Source organism: Calliphora vicina, chromosome 3, assembly GCF_958450345.1.
Source record: "Calliphora vicina chromosome 3, idCalVici1.1, whole genome shotgun sequence".
Classification (NCBI taxonomy): domain Eukaryota; kingdom Metazoa; phylum Arthropoda; class Insecta; order Diptera; family Calliphoridae; genus Calliphora; species Calliphora vicina.
In genome coordinates, this window is record NC_088782.1 from 33046438 (window position 1) to 33067894 (window position 21457).

General features: G+C 26.8%; 1 protein-coding gene across 2 annotated transcripts in view; it reads right to left on the reverse strand.

Moving 5' to 3' along the window:
* The window catches only part of klar (klarsicht), a 465338-nt gene that overhangs the window by 106487 nt on the left and 337394 nt on the right, over positions 1–21457 (reverse strand). For both annotated transcript variants that reach the window (XM_065503780.1, XM_065503779.1), the window contains exon 7: positions 18059–18568. In XM_065503780.1, coding sequence (XP_065359852.1) covers positions 18059–18568 — 510 coding nt within the window. The remainder of the gene's footprint in view (positions 1–18058; positions 18569–21457) is intronic.

Consider the following 21457-nt stretch of genomic DNA (forward strand, 5'->3'; position numbering starts at 1 on the left):
GAGTACCGGGAAAAATATACAGTATTGAGTACTGAGTACCCAAATACTCAATAGTACAATAATAGTGGAGTGTATTATGGTGATTGCCTGGCTTTGTACTACCACATGTCCTCAAATCAATATTCCAAGACCTTTTCCAAGAATTTCTCAGCCGATATTGCCCTTAAGATACAAAAAATATTATTCATTGTACTTAATTACCACAAAATTAGCCAAATATGTTGTACTTAATTGTATATTATTAGAAATAATTTCCTCAATTAACAACATATAACGGTGATTAAATTCAAATCTATTTCTAACAACCATAATTTTTCATAAATTAATGCTATATTAAAACAGCCATCATTAATTATTTTAAGTTATTTAACAAATATATTTATAATTCGCATTAGACACAGGCTTAACCCAGCCGCACCAGACCAGACCAGACTGACTGACATCAGCCAACGTACAACTGAATACCAACCAGTACGAATACGAGTTAGTTGTAAGTACAAAGAGTGTGTTGTAACCTTAATCGTAAGCAGTAGAAGATGTAAAAGACTATATTTATATGTATGAATGAATGTATGTGGTAGTCATAATTTTCGTAACTCTTTCAAAACTGACATTTTTCAAAATGTCATTTAAAAACAAGTTGCACCTTCTTTTATCGCTTGTTGGCTGGCTGGTGTTGAGTCAACTCTCTTGGCTGTTTTTCTATGTCATTTCTATATAGAGTCAGTGTAATAATAATGGGTAGTAAAGTAAGTGAATTGCTGTATAATATAGTGGAAAATTGCTACTTGTTTGGTTAACAATAGAATCTAATGGCTGGGTTGGTGTTGAAGCATTTTTTTTCTTTAGCTGTGAACACAACCAACAACGCCGACACCACAATCATCATCATCATCATAAGCAGCAGCAGCATTATTGCCATCATAAATAAACTCTAGCGTCATCATTATAATGATTAAAGAAAAATAATTTAAAACGCTTATATTTTACAGGTGTCAACTTTAATCTCCTATCACAGTTTAGTGGAGAAGGGAAGCCAAATTGTTGGTAGAGTTATATTGTCACCACCACTCACTGGCTTAAGTTTGTCATCATCTCATATATATTTCTATATGTGTTGACTGATTAAAACCTCCAGATAATAAAAGTAGCTAAATTATTATTTATGATTGCTATTTTTTTTTTTATTGTTTACTTGTAATGCAAGTGCTTTTATTAGTTTGTTACTTTTTTTCAGAAATGATGTAATGAAAATGAGTAAGCCGGAGAAGTATTTATGAATGAGGTGAAAAGTTGAGTGACACCGAAGTATTATTAATATTAAACGTTTTAATTTTACAATGACCCATTTACAATGGAAAATGTAATATGAAATTATCAAATAGCAGTTTGTAATGGCTTGAAATTAGTGTAACATTTAATTAATTTCATTTGAATTGTTAAAGGCAGACAAACCAGCAAAAACGATGTCAAAGGTTTAAAAAGTATCATTCTCAAAGGTTTCTCAAACCTTAACAAATGTTTAAATTTCATTATTGAATTCAATATGATGTTAATTTAAATCTACCTCTATGAAAAACTAATGCATTCCACATTTCTAACACATTGGAAAATTAGGTTTGATATCAATTTGAAAATAAAAATATTTCTCGAACTGCCCATTTTTCTTAAATATTTATGAAATCATTATTAAACGTTTGACATTTAATAAAGTGATAAGAGAAAAAGTAGGGGTTATACAATCCAACAAATACAATGTCAAAGGTTTGGAAAGGTATCATTTCATATCAAATTTATTTCTCAAAGGTTTCTCAAACCTTAATAAAAGTTTAAATTACATTATTGAATTCAATATGATGTTTATTTGAACCAATCTCTGTGAAAAATTAATACATTCCACATTTGAAACACCTTGGAAAATTAGGTTTGATATCAATTTGAAAATAAAAGTAATTCTCAAACTCCCAATTTTTTTCAAATCATTATTAAAGGTTTGACATTTAAGAAAGTGAGAAGATATAGTTGGGGTTATACAATCCAACAAAAAAAAAAAGTTTGAAAGTTATCATTTCATATAAAATTTGTTTCTCAAAGGTTTCTCAAACCTTAACAAAAGTTTAAATTTCATTACTGAATTCAATTTGCTGTTGATTTGAAAAAATCTCTCTGAAAAACTAATGAATTTCACATTTGAAGCACCTAGGAAAATTAGGTTTGATATTAATTAGAAAATAAAAGTATTTCTCAAACTCCCCATTTTTCTTAAATATTTATCAAATCATTATTAAGCGTTTGATACTTGAGAAGAAGAGAAGAGAAAGAGTTGGGGGGACAATCCAACAAAAACAAAGTCAATGGTTTGAAAGGTATCATTTCATATCAAACATAATTCTCAAAGGTTTCTCAAACCTTAACAAAAGTTTAAATTTCATTATTGAATTCAATTTGACGTTTATTTGAAACAATTTCTGAGGAAAACTAATGCATTCCACATTTGAAAATTAGGTTTGATATCAGTTTGAACATAAAAATAATTCTCAAACTCCCCATTTTTCTTAATATTAATCAAATCATTATTAAACGTTTGCCATTTAAGAAAGTGAGAAGCGAAATAGTTGGGGTTATACAATCCAACAAAAACTATGGCAAAGATTTGAAAGATATCATTTCATATCAAATTTATTTCTCAAAGGTTTCTCAAACCTTAATAAAAGTTTAAATTTCATTATTGAATTCAATTTGAAGCAATCTCTGTGTAAAAATAATGCAATCCACATTTGAAACACCTTGGAAAATTAGGTTTGATATGAATTTGAAAATAAAAGTATTTCTCAAACTCCCCGTTTTTCTTAAATATTTATCAACTCATTATTAAACGTTTGACACTTGAGAAGGTGAGAAGAGAAAGATTGGAGGGACAAAACAACAACAAAAATAATGCCAATAATTTCAAAGCTATCATTTCGTATTAAACTAAACATTTTTTGACATTTGAGAAAGCGTTTGATTTGAAAACTCTCTCTTCGAAGGCTATTCATTTCAAATGTTTATCAAATCCTTCTCAAATGTTTGAAATTTGAGAAATGATTTCACTTAAAATTATTCTCAATTTGATATCCTGAAGGTTTACTCAAACTTCACGTTGTATTGCCTTGATATTTGAGAATGGTTTTGATTTAGAAAGTTTCTATTCGAAGGATATCATTTATCAAATCATTCTAAAACCTTTGACATTGAGAAGGAGTTTAATTTTAAATCATTCTCAATTTAATGATCCAGAATTCAAACACATGTTTTCAAAAGTTTATTATCAAATCGATCTTAAAAGTTTGTCATTTGAGAAAGGGTGCGATTTGGAAAATTTATCTTCGAAGGCTATTATATCCAAATGATTATCAAATCATTTTTGTACATCTGCAAGATGAGAAATTTTTGGATTTTTCAAATCATTGATATGATTGAAGTTTGCTGGAATCAAGTAGTTTCTTTTTAAACTCAAACGCCACGTTTTATTGCAAATTTTATTCTGAAATCGTTCCCAATTGTTTGAAATTTGTGAAAGGATTTGACTCATATTATTCCCAAACGTTTATCAAATCGTTCTCAATTTGACATCATGAATGATGACTGGAATCCAAACTCTACTTTTTGGTTGACATTTTAGAAATTCTTTGATTGAAAGCCTTTCTCAACTTAAATCGCACTTAAATGTTTTCAGGAATCAAAAGCTTCTTTTTTTTGTCATAAATTTAAATGTACAAAACTTTATTTCATTTGATAATGACCTATTTATGAAAAACATTTTCATTTCAGAGGCTGCCTTGGCTATGCATGTACTCAAAACAATATTCCAAGATCTTGTTGGAGATATCTGTGTCTTTATCTTGATTTTATCGGTTGATATTTCTCTTAAGGGTCTAATTGACATCGCCAGAGTACTGATGGTACCCAACAAAGACAAAGTTTGAAATATGATGGTTTTATCATTTGATATCACTTGTAATTCTCCCACATATTTCAAACTAGGCAATCGTTTGACATTTTCTCAACATAATATCAAATGTTATTCTCAAACCTCAAGAAGTTTGGGTCCAAGGAAATTATATGAAAAATGAATTCTGATCAGTTTAACATCAAAACCTCAAGAAATCGGCATTTCTCTTCGAATCATGGTTTCGATAGCGTTAACTGTTGACGGAAATAGTATTTGAAAGTTCTTGGAGTAATTCGTACACTCTCGGTAACTGAGGCCACATACCCGACGGTAATCAACATTACGAAGAGGGACGCCGTTATTGCTGTCCACTTATCAAGCGATTCTCACAAAAAGTCTGTCGGTATAGCAAAATCGGTTTCAATTTTTTTTAGTGAAAAGATGATTTGAAAATAAAGCACAATAAAAAAAATTACCACCGTTCAAATGTAAACATTCTGCTCCAAAGAGGTATGATGACAGTCAGTTTGAGTCAATATTTTTATCAGATTCAGTGTTTGATTTAGAATACTTCAGATATGCAAATGAACGAACAAATATCACTTTCTTTAAAAAATGATTTCTGTTAATGTTTCCTTAATATCATCACTCACTGTAATACCAACATTATTAATCTTATTTTTCACAGCAAATATTTTACTTCATTTTCAAAATTTAAAACACAAACTGTCAAATTATGTCCATTTGATTTGATGGTTGTAAATCATTTTAATTACAACTAGCAGATCAACAAACGAAATGAAAAAAAAAAATAACGACCAGATAAACTCAGCAGCTGATATTTTGTATTAAAGTCATAATATTAAATTAAATTATTTAAGTGACATTAAAAATCAGCAAAATGTCAGTTTAAAGTTTCTCTATAAAAGCAAAATTAAATAAACATGATTTTTTTTTAGCAATTTTAATTTATCAAATCAACTCTAAAAACAAACAATTTGAAGGATCATTAATTACAACCACCAGGAGAGATTCAAATATCAACAAACGCAGCCAAAATAGGAAAAGGAAAAATGAAACAGAAGTGAAGAGTTGGACATTGATAAAAACATGACACATTTTAAATGTCACTTTTTTAAGTTTTTTTTTGGAAAAATATATCGAAAAAAAGAAACGTTTTCCGTATTTGTATCTTTTTTGGAAAAAAGTAAAATATATTTATATATAGATTACGTATTGAATGAACATTTAAGCCCTCGATTTTTATGTTTATTGGCTGGCAGACATAAAAATTTACTACGTGTTTAACAACTTGCAACAGAAAACCAAAAACAGAAAAATCACAAATGAAAATAAAAGGAACAAAAACTACAAAAAAAATTGTTAAACAAATAGAAAAATCACCGACCAAATGTAAATTTTTATTAAACATTTTAAAACTCACTGGTTTTATTTTTTCCTTTTTTTTTTGGTGAAAAAAAAAATAAAACCCAAAAAACAGTGCGATTTTGAAAGTAAAAGTTTAAGTTAAATTTATGTTTATGTTACGATTTTGTTCGGAAAATAAATAAAAAAAAACTATATATTGAAATCTACTTAAAAACAATACAGTTCAATATTGTTTTGTTCACATGTGCTGGTAATGGTGGTGCTGGTGTGATGTTAAGGTTTCTGCTGTTTTTTTCCGTTTTCATTGTAAATTTTTATGTGATTTTGTACATCATAAATTTGGTACTTTTCTGTTTTTGGTTTCTTTTGCCTGCTGCCCATTAAATCGTCGCAAAATTAGTTGTGGTTGTTGATTTTTTTGTTGTTGTTATTTTAAAAGTTAAAACAATAAAAAACAATAAATGAAAATTTATTGAAAATGGCAAAAATTCTTAAGAAAGGGACAGTGGAGCGAGGCTGAGGATCCCAGAGTTTTCAAAATTCTTAGAAATTATCATACCTTTTTTGAGCTATATTTAAAATCTATTTTTATTTTTTTCATATAAATAACATGTCAAAATATTCAAACTTTATGATGCAATCTCCTGTCAAAGACCTAACTCAGTTGTCAGAAACCTAAGTGGTGAGAATGTATTAGTTGAAAAAACTATGTGAAAACAAAAACAACACTCGTAGTATGTACACAGAGAAAACAGATTCGTGATAGCAACCAAATTTGTTGCCAATCGAATGATTCGGTTGCACACATCGAATTTTTCGGTTCTATCAACAGAAAGTCAGCTGATAAAGAAGAATTTCGGTTGAAGCAATCAAACTTTTGTTACCCCTTTCAAAATTTTGTAAACAAATTGTAATTTTAGGTTTAAGAATGATAGAATAGTGATAAAAATTAAATAGTTTTTCAAACTTTTAACTTTGGGTTTGTTTAGTATTTGTAGATGTCACATTTGCGAATTATTTGAGAATAATATTTGCTATCAAATTGATACAGCATAGTTTTTTCAATGTTATTTCATATTATTTATTTAAGGTTTGAAATTCAAGGAATTACGTTCTTTTAAAACGTTCGCCTTTTTTTTGTTGGGTCATTTCAAAAGTCCGACTTGTCTTTAAATCATTCACAAGATTTGAGAATAATAGTTGCTATTAAATTGAGATAAAACAATTTTTCAAACGTTATTTCAAATAATAAAATTTTAGTTCAGGTTTGAGGAAATATTATTTTTCAAATCAAACTCAAATTAAATTCAAAAGTGAGATAGATTAAAACCTATATTTTGATTTGAAAAATCTTTGGGATTTACATATGTTACATTGCAAATAAAATTAACAATATCATTGAACTTTTGACTTTAGTTAAGCAATTTCATGTTTTGGATTTCGATAATATTCGATCAGGACTAAAAATTTTAAGAAGAATATTTTATATAAAATGTGAAACCTGAACATCTGATTAGGTTTAAGGAGCCTTTAAAAGTTTGAGAAACAAATGAAAATAATACAATTTTTCAAATGTTTGACATTGTTCTGAAACTAAACAATTTTTCATTGAAATTGAGAAAATTGCATATGAAATTGAGAATTTAAAATTGAAATTGAGAACATTTTAAGAATTTAAATTTTAAATTCTGAAAATTTCACAAAACAAATTGAGAAATTTCAAATTTGAAATTGAAATTAAAATTAAAAAATTGCAAATGAAATTGAGAATTATAATAAATTAAAATTTAGAAAATTCTAAATGAAATTAAGAATTTAACATTGAGAAAATTTCAAATAAAATTGAAAAAATTACAAATAAAATTTAAAAATTCGAATAGAAATTTAGAATATTCTAAATGAAATTAAGAAATTTAATTTTAAATTGAGAAAATTCAAAATAAAGTTGAGAATTTTCGATTGAAAGTCAAAAAATTCCAAATGAAATTGAGAAAATTTCAAATGAAATTGAGAAAATTCCAAATAAAATTGAAAAATTTAAAATAAAATTTAAAAAATTCAAATTCAAATTGAGAATCTGCGTTTGAAATTGAAAAATTCCAAATAAAATTTAAAAATTCAAATTAAAATTGGGAATCTCCGTTTGAAATTTATAAAATTCTAAATGAAATTAAGAAATTTAATTTTAAATTGAGAAAATTCGAACAAAATTCAGAATTTTCAATTGAAAGTGAAAAAATTCTAAATGAAATTAAGAAAATTCCAAATAAGAAATTAAGAAAAATGAAAATTGAGAAATTGGAAAAATTCTAAATAAAAATTAAAAATTGAAATTGAGAATCTCTTTTTAAAATTGATAGAATTCCAAATAAAATTGAAAAATTCAAATTGAAATTTAGAAAATTCAAAATAAAATTGAGAATTGATTCTGAAAAAATTCCAAATAAAATTGAGAATTTCAAATAAGAAATTAAGAAAAATCAAAATAAAATTGAGAATCTTTACGAAATTGAAAGAATTCCAAATGAAATTGTGAAAAATCAAAATAAAACTGAAAATCTCTATTTAAAATAGCAGAGCTGTAAATGAATCACTCATTTTTGAATTAATTCGCGAATCATTCACACAAAAAAATGAATTGAATGAAATTTGAGTCAATTCAAATGAATTTGGTAAAAATGAATTGCAATTCGTTTCTAATTCAAATGAATTGAATTGATTTTGAATTAATTCAAATGAATTTGGTAAAAATGAATTGCAATTCGTTTCCAATTCAAATGAATTGAATTGATGTTGAATTAATTCAATTCATTTACAATTCATTTGAATTGAATTGATTTTGAATTAATTCAAATGAATTAAAAAAAAAATTAGCAATTCATTTCCAACTCCGACGCGAAATTCGCAGCATATTTAGCAGATTGTTAAAATTCATCAAGTATGCAGTAATTAATCGACGGTTAAAAAGTCTTTCTTTAAATATAATGCGCCGCTACCATCGTCAGCTGGCGTTGAAAGATTATTTTCGTACGCCTCTATTCTAAACATCCCTAAACGTGGATCTCTTTCAGATGATAATTTTGAAAAGCTATTATTGTTTAAGGTGAATGATGCATTCTAATTAAATCTAATTAGCCTTATTTATGAAACTCAATTGTGTTTTGAACTACATACATTGTTATTTTTCCTGATTTTTGATTATTTTTGGAAGATAGTTTTATTTTTTTGAAATAAATATAATATAAACATTAGCAAAAAGTTTGTCGTTGGGTGGTCGTGGGTCACAAAATTTCAAAAATTATTAATAGCTTCTTGAATATTGAATATGTTTTGTCGTTCCGCGTATTTCAAAATAAAAATCAGTTCTTCTTGAAGAAATAAACACCAAACACCATGTTTTCATTGATCAAGCGCGTATACAGGACAAGGCTTTTCAATTTTTGTACTGGATATTTTCATTTTGGTAGGAGAAATTCCCCCTAGAGATCTGCTCTTGAATTTTATTGATTGCAACTCATTTTCGAGTCATTCATTTGAATTGCTAATTCTTTTTTCTAATTCATTTGAATTAATTCAAAATCAATTCAATTCAAATGAATTGTAAATGAATTGCAACTCATTTTTACAAATTCATTTGAATTAGAAATGAATTGAAATTCATTTCTGCCTAATTCGTTTGAATTGATTCAAATTTCATTCAATTCATTTTTTCAATTCAATGAATTAATTCAAAATTTAGCTAATTCATAATGAATTAAAATCAAAAAAGAATGATTCATTTACAGCTCTGTAAAATAGATAGAATTCCAAATAAAATTGAAATTTAGAAAATTCTAAATGAAATTAAAAAAATTTAATTTTAACTTGAGAAAATTCCAAATAAAATTGAAAATTTTCAATTAAAAGTGAAAAAATTTCAAATAAATTTGAGAATTTCAAATAAGAAATTCCAAATAAAATTGAAAAATTGAATTTGAATTCAAAATAAAATTTAGAATTTTCAATTGATAGTGAAAAAATTCCAAATGAAATTGAATAAATTCGAAATAAAATTGAGAATTTCAAAGAATTTAAGAAAATCGAAATAAAATTGAGAATCTCTTCTATTCGAAATTGAAAGAATTCCAAATGAAATTTTGAAAAATCAAAATAAAATTGAGAATCTCTATACGAAATTGAAATAATTCCAAATAAAATTGAAAAATTCAAATTGAAATTGAGAATTTTAAATAATAAATTAAGAAAAATAAAAATAAAATTGAAATTGAGAATCTCTATTTAATATTGATAAAATTCCAAATAAAATTGAAATTTAGAATTTTCTTGATAGTGAACAAATTCCAAATGACATTATTATAATGAAATTGAAAAAAATTCCAAATAAAATTGAGAATTTCATATAAGAGATTAAGAAAAATCTAAATAATATTGAGAATCTCTATACGAAATTGTAAGAATTCCAAATGAAATTGTGAAAAATCAAAATAAAACTGAGAATCTCTATTTAAAATAGATAGAATTCCAAATAAAATTGAAATTTAGAAAATTCTAAATGAAATTAAAAAAATTAATTTTAACTTGAGAAAATTCCAAATAAAATTGAAAATTTTCAATTAAAAGTGAAAAAATTTCAAATAAATTTGAGAATTTCAAATAAGAAATATAGAAAAATCAATATAAAATTGAGAAATTGAAAGAATTCCAAATAAAATTGAAAAATTTAAATTGAATTTGAGAATCAATATTTAAAATTGATAGAATTCCAAATAAAATTGAGTATTTCAAATAAGAAATTAAGAAAAATCAAAATAAAATTGAGAATTTTCAATTGAAAGTGAAAAATTCCAAATGACATTGATAAAATGAAATTGAAAAAATTCCAAATAAAATTGAGAATTTCAAATAAGAAATTAAGAAAAATCAAAATAAAATTTAGAATCTCAATTCGAAATTGAAAGAATTCCAAATGAAATTGTGAAAAATCAAAATAAAATTTAGAAAATTTTAAATGAAATTGAGAATTACAATCTGAAATTGAAAAGATTCCCATAGAAATTATGAAAATTTCAAGTTCAAAACAAAATTGAAAGAATTGCGAATAAAATTGAAAAAATTTCAAATGAAATTAAGAAAATTCCAAATAAACTTGAGAATTTTCAATTCAAAGTGGAAAAATTCTAAATAAAATTGAGAAAATTCCAAAATTTTCAAATAAGAAATTAAGAAAAATCAAAATTAAATTGAGAATCTCTATTCGAAAATGTAAGAATTCCAAATAAAATTTAAAAATTTAAATTGAGAAAATTTCAAACGAAATTGAGAATTACAATCTGAAATTGAGAAGATTCCCATAGAAATTATGAAAATTTCAAATTCAAAATAAAATTGAGAATCTCTATACGAAATTGAAAGAATTCCGAATAAAATTGAAATTGAGAATTTTAAATAAGAAATTAAGAAAAATAAAAACAAAATTCCAAAAGACATTGAGAAAATTAAATTGAAAAAATTCCAAATAAAATTGAGAATTTAAAAAAAAAGAAATTAAGAAAAATCAAAATAAAATTTAGAATCTCAATTCGAAATTGAAAGAATTCCATATGAAATTGTGAAAAATCAAACTAAAATTAAGAATCTCTATTTAAAATTGATAGAATTCCAAATAAAATTGAAATTTAGAAAATTCTAAATGAAATTAAGAAATTTAATTTTAAAGAAAATTCAAAAAAAAATTGAGAGTTTTAAATTGAAAGTGAAAAAATTCCAAATACACTTGAGAAAATTCCAAAAATTTCATATAAGAAATTAAGAAAAATCAAAATAAAATTGAGAATCTCTATTCGAAAATGTAAGAATTCCAAATAAAATTTAAAAATTGAGAAAATTTCAAACGAAATTGAGAATTACAATCTGAAATTGAGAAGATTCCCATAGAAAATGTGAAAATTTCAAATTCAAAATAAAATTGAGAATCTCTATGCGAAATTGAAATAATTCCAAATAAACTTGAAAAATTCATATTGAAATTGAGAATTTTAAATAAGAAATTAAGAAAAATAAAAACAAAATTCCAAATGACATTGAGAAATTAAGAAAAATCAAAATAAAATTGAGAATCTCAATTCGAAATTGAAAGAATTCAAAATGAAATTGTGAAAAATCAAACCAAAATTAAGAATCTCTATTTAAAATTGATAGAATTCCAAATAAAATTGAAATTTAGAAAATTCTAAATGAAATTAAGAATTTTAATTTTAACTTGAGAAAATTCAAAAAAAATTGAGAATTTTAAATTGAAAGTGAAAAAATTCCAAATACACTTGAGAAAATTCCAAAAAATTTCAAATAAGAAATTAAGAAAAATCAAAATAATAAAATTTAAAAATTGAAATTGAGAAAATTTCAAACGAAATTGAGAATTACAATCTGAAATTGAGAAGATTCCCATAGAAATTATGAAAATTTCAAATTCAAAATAAAATTGAGAAACTCTATACGAAATTGAAAGAATTCCGAATAAAACTGAAAAATTCAAATTGAGAAATTTTCAAACGAAATTGAGAAATACAATATGAAATTGAGAAGATTCCCATAGAAATTATGAAAATTTAAAATTCAGTGGCTTCCGAAAAATGTTGCATTGCTCTTCTGTTGGCCTTTTATTATGTATGGTTTTTGTTAGAGATTAGCTGCCTAAAAGCAATAAGTTTTGCATCCAAAGTTAAAATCGCAAAATAATCCCTTACATTACTGGTTCTTTGCTGCATATCTGTAAGCTTTTACTGTTAGTAGCTATGATGCACAGTTTTTAGCTGGGAGTTCAATAGAAATGATTTTTTGAGCACTGAGAATATCGAATTGATGTGTCATGATGTGTCACCGTAAATCTCTGCTGTGGTGCCTAGATTTTTGAAGACTTAAGATCAGATTGATCAGCTTGTATTGTCTCGCCCAGAGTGGAAAATGTATTTCGAACCATCAATCAAAAGCCTGGAAGTTAAGTTTAAATGTTCCCAGCTTAATCCGATTTTCTAAATCTTAAAGCATTATTTGGAAATTGAAGCTCTTATATAATCATTTAAACAATTTAAGCTATAAACGTGCCAATTCTTAAACAACTTAAACAAATATTTCTTACATTACTAAAATGACATACAACACCCCTAAAGCGTTTATGTCTTTATTATAAATGCCGGCAAAGAAAGAAATTAAAATAATTTAAATCTCAATTAACTTGACCACTGTTAAAAGTGCACATAAATGCCCACCATTTGACCAGGCAGGCAGGCAAGCAGGCATGTTACAACAAAATGCCGCCATGTAAGCATATCAGTGTTGCATACAACAACACACACACACTGACTCACTCACTCACGAATGTTTACACAAACAACAAAGAGTAATGAACAATATACAAATGAATGAACAATTTTTTGGACACATGTAACATGTGAGTTACATGTACAGATTAACATCAATTTTAGTTTTGTTGGTCTGTCAGTTGTTGTTGTTTTTGTTGCTGCAGCACTGTTGTTGTGGCAGTGTGTTGCTTGCTGCATTGTTAAGCACTGTTAAATGTTGCTGTAAGTATTGTGTGGTATGTATAATTTCTGTTGTAACTTTTCGTTCAAAGAAATTTTTACAACGTTTTTTTTCATAGTTGTTGTGTTTATTTATTGATGAAAGACTTTTTGCAAACTGTAAATATCGCACAGTTTAATTTCTTTGTTGGGTTGTTCATAATGTTTTAAGGTTCATAAATCACACATACAATTTCTGCTTTTTTTTTGTTTTTTTGTTCCTTTTGGTTTTTATGAATAAACTACTAAAATGTGTATTTATGTTGTATATTTGAATATAATGTAAATGAATGTGGATGATGATGCCCCCACATATTTAAATGCAGTACTACGTGTTGCAGCAGAAAATGTGTTTTTTGCATTTTCTTGGAAAATGCTGGAAAATTGTATGTATGTAGCCAGCCAGCCATTCATTCGTAGGCCACAATTGTAATTTGGTATTTGTAAATTTATTTATACATTATTTCAGACATTATAAACAGGAAGAACTTTGTATTTTTGCAAAAACCAAAACAAACTGTTTTTTCTTTCTTTATTTTTATTTCGGATTTAATGTTGAAAAATGTTTACAAATTTTTATGGTTGATTTTAACGAGATAAATATAAGACGAAGAGTGAAAAAAATACCACAAAAGAAATTTGGTTTAAATAAATAAAGTCGTAAAAATATTGTTCCGAGATTGAAAAAAAATAAATATAAATCTAAAAAATATTACTGATGTAATCCAAATAATGAATTTAAACCAGTGGTAGGCAGTCATAGCTCCCAGGGAAAGAACGGGAGCGGTTATCGACTTGTAAACAACACGAATGTCAACGAAATTCTTAAAAATTATCAAAATAGAAAACAAAAATTACAATCAATATCTGCAACAGAAAAGGAATGTGTGTGCTAATATAATCCATGTGCCATATTCACTTAATGCCGACCACTGATTTAATTGTTTTTGGTTAAATTAAGCGAAATATGGGCAACAGAAGTGAAATATGTCAAAATTCGGTATTTTAACTGTAACATTAGACACTTGGTGAACAATTTATGAAAGATGACAAAATAATATTTCAAATATTTTCGAAATCTATATAATCCGACTTTGGCTTCCGAATTGGTCTTGAAACCACAAAGCTGCAAACAAAGTCAAACATTTTCATTTTTTACAAACTCTTAACAGAGAGATCTATATGTTCAGAATGAATCTATAACGAGAACTTTCGTTCAACTGAGTTCACGTTTGTCGAAACAAAAGAGCAAGTCACAGATTTTGACATTTGTATTAAAAACGATTAATTGAAAACTTTCGAATTAAAGTGAAAACCCAAAACAATATTTTCAATTAGAATGAGAGCGAATAGAACGTTATAGAGAAACTGACCTTTGAATACATATTACACGTATATCCAAGATAAAATAGCAAGTAAGAGTGTTATATTCGTATTATAAGGAGTGAGATCGAAAAAACCTTAACACACGTTTTTCCTTAAAACTTTTAACACAAATATTATTTGATTTTTTTTATTAAGTTACCTTTGAAATTATGTCAGTTATATTCATTCCTTGTTAATCTGATTAAAATGAGTGCCGAGAAAAAAGTGCGTATTAAAATTATTAAATATTTTCAACAAAACCCAACTTGGTCCTACAAAAAGTTGGCTAAACAATCAAAGGTCTGCCGTCAAACAGATTCCAATGTTATTAAACAGTATCGGGAGAACTTGTTCGTTGATAGAAAACCTGGTTCAGCTAAAAGGAATGGTCCACCACGTGATGTTTCTAAAGCCAATAAATAGAAAGCATTTTCAAAAGAGCTCCCAACACATCCGGTAGGAGAGCAGTCCGATTAGTTCAGTACTCGGACTATTTGATAAGAAAAGTTAAAGCCAATGCAGGTTTAAAAACATACAAGGCTCAAAAAGTTGCTGACAGGAACTCTGCTAAAAATTTAGAGGCCAAAGAAAGAGCACGGAAATTGAAGTCAAATTTTATACAAAAAATATAACTGCTGCATAATGGATGACGAAACGTATGTTCTGGAAAAATGTTGGCAGCTTTCAAGTCAATATTTTTATTTTGCTGATGCTCGAGGGAATGTTGTAGAGAAGTTTAGGATCCAAAAGCAGAAAATGTTCCCAAAAAGTTCTTGGTATGGCAAGCAATATGCAGGGTTCTATAAATACCGAAATTTACATCAAGGAACGTTTACAAAAGAGGATGCTTCCATTCATAAGACTTCTTAGTGGAGATATGTATATTGTGCTCTTGTTAAAAGAGAATTGAAGAGCACAAAAAAGGAATCCAAATAGACATGGACTGACTACCTGTTCGAACGAAAGCACTATAAAAACCTTAATGGAAGGGTTTCCGGAAAATGTTCATAAATTCATCACTATTGATTAGAACTATAAAAATAATATTTTTTGTAAATTTTAATAATAATTTCAATCAAATCAAAAAATCTAAACTATAAGTTTAGTGGTTTAAATTTTATTAAAATTTATATAACTAAATTTAATTGTAATTACAAAAAAAAAATTGCCCCAACCAGGGGTTGAACTCGCGACTTCACGGTTAGAATTATATTTCACTTGGCTACAAAATAATGCATTCAGAAAGTAGTTAAATTGTAGTTAGATTTAAAATTGTAAGTGAGGTTTTTTCTGGGCTCTTTATGTAGTCAAGTTTTAGCTTGAATCGTAACTTCAGTCTTTGATCTGTGTAGAGAAAAAATTATTTCTTAAACCGTTTCAATTCAAATATATATCACATATAGAACTGGTATTCAAGTGCTCAAAAACAAAATTTTCTGATATTTTCTATTGAATTTTGAGTTTTGAATTTGATAATTTTGTCAATTGAATATACAATTTTCGTTATTGGTTGAACTTTAAATACAAAAATGATTGAATAGATAATTTTCGTAATTGAAAACACATTTTTGTTATTTTTTGTGTGTTTCAATTACGAAAATTATCTATTCAATAATTTTTGTATTTAAAGTTCAACCAATAACGAAAATTGTATTTTCAATTGTCAAAATTATCAAATTCAAAACTCAAAATTCAATAGAAAATATCAGAAAATTTTGTTTTTGAGCACATGAATACTTGATTTAATTATGAAATAATTGAAACCAGTTCAATATGGGATAAATGTTTGAATTGAAATATAATTTTTTCTGTGTACGTAACCCAATTTTAGCATTAATCGTAGGTCTTTACTAGGTCCAGTTTTTGCTTCAATCTTTGGTATCTAGGTCTTTTTTTTCTAATTTTAGCTTCAATCGTAGGTCTTTATGTAGTTCAGTTTTAGCTTCAATCGTAGGTGGTTTTAGATTAAACCATAGGTATTTATTTGTTCCAGTTTTTTCTTCAATCGTAAGTCGTTATTTATTCCCGATATAACATCAGTCTTAGATCTCTATGTAGTCCAGTTTTTGCTTCAATCATAGGTCATTATTTGGTCCAGTTTTATCTTCAATCGTAGGTATTTATGTAGTACAATTTAAGCTTACGCCATAATTTAAAATAATTGATAAAATTAAAACTTTGTTAGTTCGAGGATTCAAATAAATTTGTAATATTTTATTAAAAAATCATTTGTCATATATCATTATTAGAGTCCTAACGAATATTCGGCATTCGGTCAAAATTCGGCCGAATAACGAAACCTAAACTATTATAAAGGAATAACAAAGATTATGGAATTTTAAAGTAGAAACACGTTTTGAATATAATTAATAGAACAAAAAAACGTATTTTTTATTGTAAAATGTCTATTAAAAACTGTTGTCTAAAAAAACTTTTCAGTTCAAAATTAAAAAACAAAATTAATGGAGTACTCTATGTAAGGTGGGATCTAATGTCTGTCGGACTGTAATCATTATACAAAAAATCCCAGAGTAAATTTTCAAATATTAGTCACAATTGTGACCCAATAAACCATATTACTCAATTATATTCAAAAATCTGCCAAAAATTTTATACCAAAATTACTTAATTTTCAATAATGTCTATGAAAAAAAACCAACACAATTTCCACTTGAAGTTAACCTTCAAAAAAATTTGTTTAAAATTCAATTTCTCAACACAAAAACAAACAAACAAACATCTTACATTTTATATAGAAAAAGTCTTTTTAAAAGCAAACTAAAAAAAAGCTGTTGAAATCTCAAAATAACAAACTGCTTTTGGAAAAAGATAAAAAAGACAGACAGACAGAAATTTAAACGGGCGCGAACACACACAATCGACATGTAGGGAGATAAATTACAAACTTGAACTTGAAACATGCCACACAAAAAACTAAATAAATAAATTTTATTTTATTTATTTATTTTCTAAAGAAAATACAAATCAATAGAAAGAAAAATAGAGACTAACAACACTCACACAGTTTGCATTAAAGCACTCACTTAGTCACCAAAAAACAAAAAAAAAAAGGTGACAATGAAGTTGCAAGACATTGAACTAGATACGATGCTAAAGAAATATGTACTAGAGAAAGAAAAGTAACAAAAGTTAGATGTCTTTTGTTGCATACTAAATGAAGTGTCCCCCTGTTAAACAGCATGCAACAGCAGCAGCAGAGTTTGGGTAGAAGTTGTGTGAATGAATGACGGATAACTGAGTGTTTGGGATGTAAAAAATTTGTAGTGTTTTTAACAAGAAATTGGGGATTGGTTTTTTTTTAAATACATTGTCAAATGAAATTTAATATTTAGTGATTTTTAATTTGGTTTTTAAAGAAATAACAGATTAATAATAGCTTTGTTTCAAAGTCATCTAATAATAGATATGTTCTTTTAACATTTAAATTTAAAATATAAGCTTTTGTGTAATCGAAGGACCATATTTTTGATTCTAAGTGAAAAACTTTGCTTCGAAGCCATCTAATTATAGACGCATTTGTAAATAAATTCAAATACGTTCACTTCTATGTATAATAATAAGCTTTGTTTCGAAGTCATCAAATAATAGATATGAAAACATGCCAAAAAGGAAGTTTCAAGTTCCTTTGAATGAGCTTGTGTATTCGAAGGACCATAACTTCGATTTTAAGCAATACCAGGGTTTTCAATTAAATTTTTTAGTATTTGATATCTCAAAAATATGATTTATTATAAAATTTATTAAAATTCTTTTTTTAAAAAAAACTTACCACTGAAGAACTTTTCTTGCGCAGCAGACCATCCAGCCACAATTGTACCTCGAAAGCTTTTAAATACAACAAATGATAGCGATTTTGTAAACGTTCTAAATTGTTGTTATCCGATTTTTTAGACGGATGAGCTGTGGCAGCAACGGTTGTGGATGTTTGTGTTGTTGTTGTTGCGTTTGCTACTGCTGAATTAGGACTAATTTGATGATCCGATGATAATGTTAAGGCTGCTGAGCAAACAACACCTGATGATGTTGCTGTGGTACTGGTGGTGGTGGTGGTGGTATTAGTTGTTGCAGTATCGTCTGTTGATGAAAGTGAGGAATTAGTTTGTTCCGCAATTAAACTGGCATCTGTATTATATGAATCGTGCTGCAGTTGTTGTTGCTGCTGCTGTTGCAATTGTTGTTGTTGTTGAAGCTGTTTCTGTTGCTGTTGCTCCTTTTCAGATGCAGCTCTTATACAGCCACTTACTACTCGAGCGTGTGATACTATTTCATGGTATAACACCTGAAAGAAAACAAACAAATAACAAAAAATCATTAGTTTTCTTTATTTTTATTGTTGATGCTGCCGCAATTGTTGCAGCCAGTAGAGAAAATTAATGCATAAAAAATGATGATGTTTGAAATGAAAAATATATATTTTTCATTTGTTTAAACACAATAAAATTTACATTAAATTCAAGAAATTTCCAGAAATAAAGAAATATCTAATCTAATGGAAAAGTATTGAAAATTGCAGAATGGTGGCACGTAGAAAATGTGTGCAAAAAAAAAAGAAGAAATAAATGATAGAAAGTGGAACGAACTTTAAGAGTGAAAAACAAAAAGGAAAATGTATATAAAAACAAACAAGTAAGAGTAAAATTTTATTGAGATAAATTTCATTTATAAAATACTCAAATACAGGAGAAAATTTACAGAAAAAAGACGATGTTATAAATAGGACAAATTAGAACTATTTAGATACAGACACTGAAACTATCACAATATTGCATTCAGATCTTAATATGGTTGCTGTAGCTGCCCTTGTACTAGGATCTTGTCTAGCTCATTTGCCTTTGAGAATTATATTGTTTTTTGCAATGACATAATTTATGAATTACTTGGAGTTGAGAATCGAATGTATTCATACATATGTCTAATCTAATAAGTAATTTCATATAAGAGTACAAACAAGTCATTACTAAACTACTTCCAAGTAATGCATACATTATATAGCCGTCATTGCAAAGTATGATAATCATAATCAGCCCAATTACGAATAAAAAATTCTGCGGGATGTTGTTCCTCGGGAGTTTTTTCCCATTGAATTTGAATAGGAAAAATTGGAAAAGGGAGAAAACTCCCGGGGAATTTTTATTCATAATTGGGCTGAATAATAATGTGTTATACCAACCTTTCTTTTAAATCAGTATATGTTTGAATTCATAAGTTACATTTAATACACATTTTGCAAGCAATGTATGAAAAAACTTTGAAATTTTTGAAAGAGGGCAAGGTTTGTGGAGCTTCTGAGGAGTAAATATAGGTTTTTTATTTAAGTATTTGGTATTGATGAAAAACTTAGGACTAGATTGATATTGATATGAAATAAATTTATAAATTTTAGGGACTTTATTTAGCATAAAAACTAAAAAAATTATAATATTGTGATTTTCCATGAAGAAAACTATGAAATTTTATTTAATGTAAAATTTTAACGATTAAAGATATCATAACAAAATTTGGAACTAATATAGATGCAAATGTCCTTAAATCAATGGCATTATAATTTTTGCCATGTTTTATTTTCAATTACCGAAATTCCTGAAACGGAAAATATGTGTTCCAAAAACAGATTTTTTTATAAAAGTGCCCACTGTGACATTATTTATCGTGTGATATTAAAAACAGCTTTGAAAATATTTAAATAACATATAGGGCTATACAAATATAAAGCATAGTCGAGAATCGCTGCTTAGCGCTTTTAGAATTTTTTATAAAAACCTAAATTTTTTTCAAAACTGGCCAAGTTTGGATAGGGCTGAGGGAGGCTCTGTTTGCTTAAATGAGCCTAATTTTATTTTACACTCTTATGCATTAAATCTACTTCTAGATCATATAAAAATTATGTATAGTCTGGAAGAAAATTTTTTTTCTATAAAAGAAAAAATATGCGGCCTTTTTTGAAAAAAAAAAAATCGTTAAAAATATGACACTTTTTACATGTTTCAACTTTTGATGTGTGAAATTTTTAATAGCAATTAGATAACTGTTAGCGAGTTGTTTTTATTTTATGCAGAATTTTATCGCAATTATAGCTGATATTAGAATACCAAATTTCAATCATCCATAGGCCTGCCATTTCCAAAAAAAAAAAACAAAAAAAGATCGAGAAAAATTATAAAAAAAAAATAAACTTAAATATCTCTTGAACTAAAAAAGATTTCCCACACATTTAAAGGTTTTTTTATAGATCTTCTCAAGGACTATTTATATTGGAAAATTCTGCTCATTCGGATCATAAATGGATTTTTAGGAATTTTTTAAAAATAAGTGAGACCCTATTTCACCTACGAAGCTGAACTGCAAGCAAATCAACTCTAAAACACCTCACCTTCAATCTTATGAAATTTCGTTACGTTATCTCGAATAGAGATATCCCGAGATACCGAATTATAAAAAAAATGTTTCCTAAATACTGTGCTATGGTAAATCACAAAATGTAAGGCTTTTGTGGCCGAGGTTAAGGTTCAAATATTTCAATAATATTGAAAATTTTCATTAAAATAAAATTAAAGTTATGAATTTGGAGTTTGTCATAAAATGAAGACAAATACATATTGAAATATAATAAAAGCATTTCCGGGGTTAAAGATCCAATTTTTATACCCTTCACCTTTGTGAGAAGGGTATATATAAGTTTGTCATTCCGTTTGATATTTCTACATTTTTCATTTCCGACCCTATAAAGTATATATATTCTGGATCCTTATAGATAGCGGAGTCGATTAAGCCATGCCTGTCTGTCTGTCTGTTGAAATCAATTTTGTGAAGACCCCTGATATCTTCGGGATCCAAATCTTCAATAATTCTGTCAGACATGCTTTCGAGAAGTTTGCTATTTAAAATCAGCAAAATCGGTCCACAAATGGCTGAGATATGAGGAAAAAACCAGGACAACCTCGATTTTTGACCTATATCTGGATTACTAAGTCATTAATATAGACAATATGGATATCTAATGATACATATTTCAAAGACCTTTGCAACGACGTATATAAGACCATAGTAAGTTGGACCTACAATGGGTCAAAATCGGAAAAAATATTTTTTAACCCGAATTTTTTTTCACCAAAAAAAATTTTCTTTTTTTAAATTTAAAAAAAGAATTTAAATTTAAAAAAACAATTCG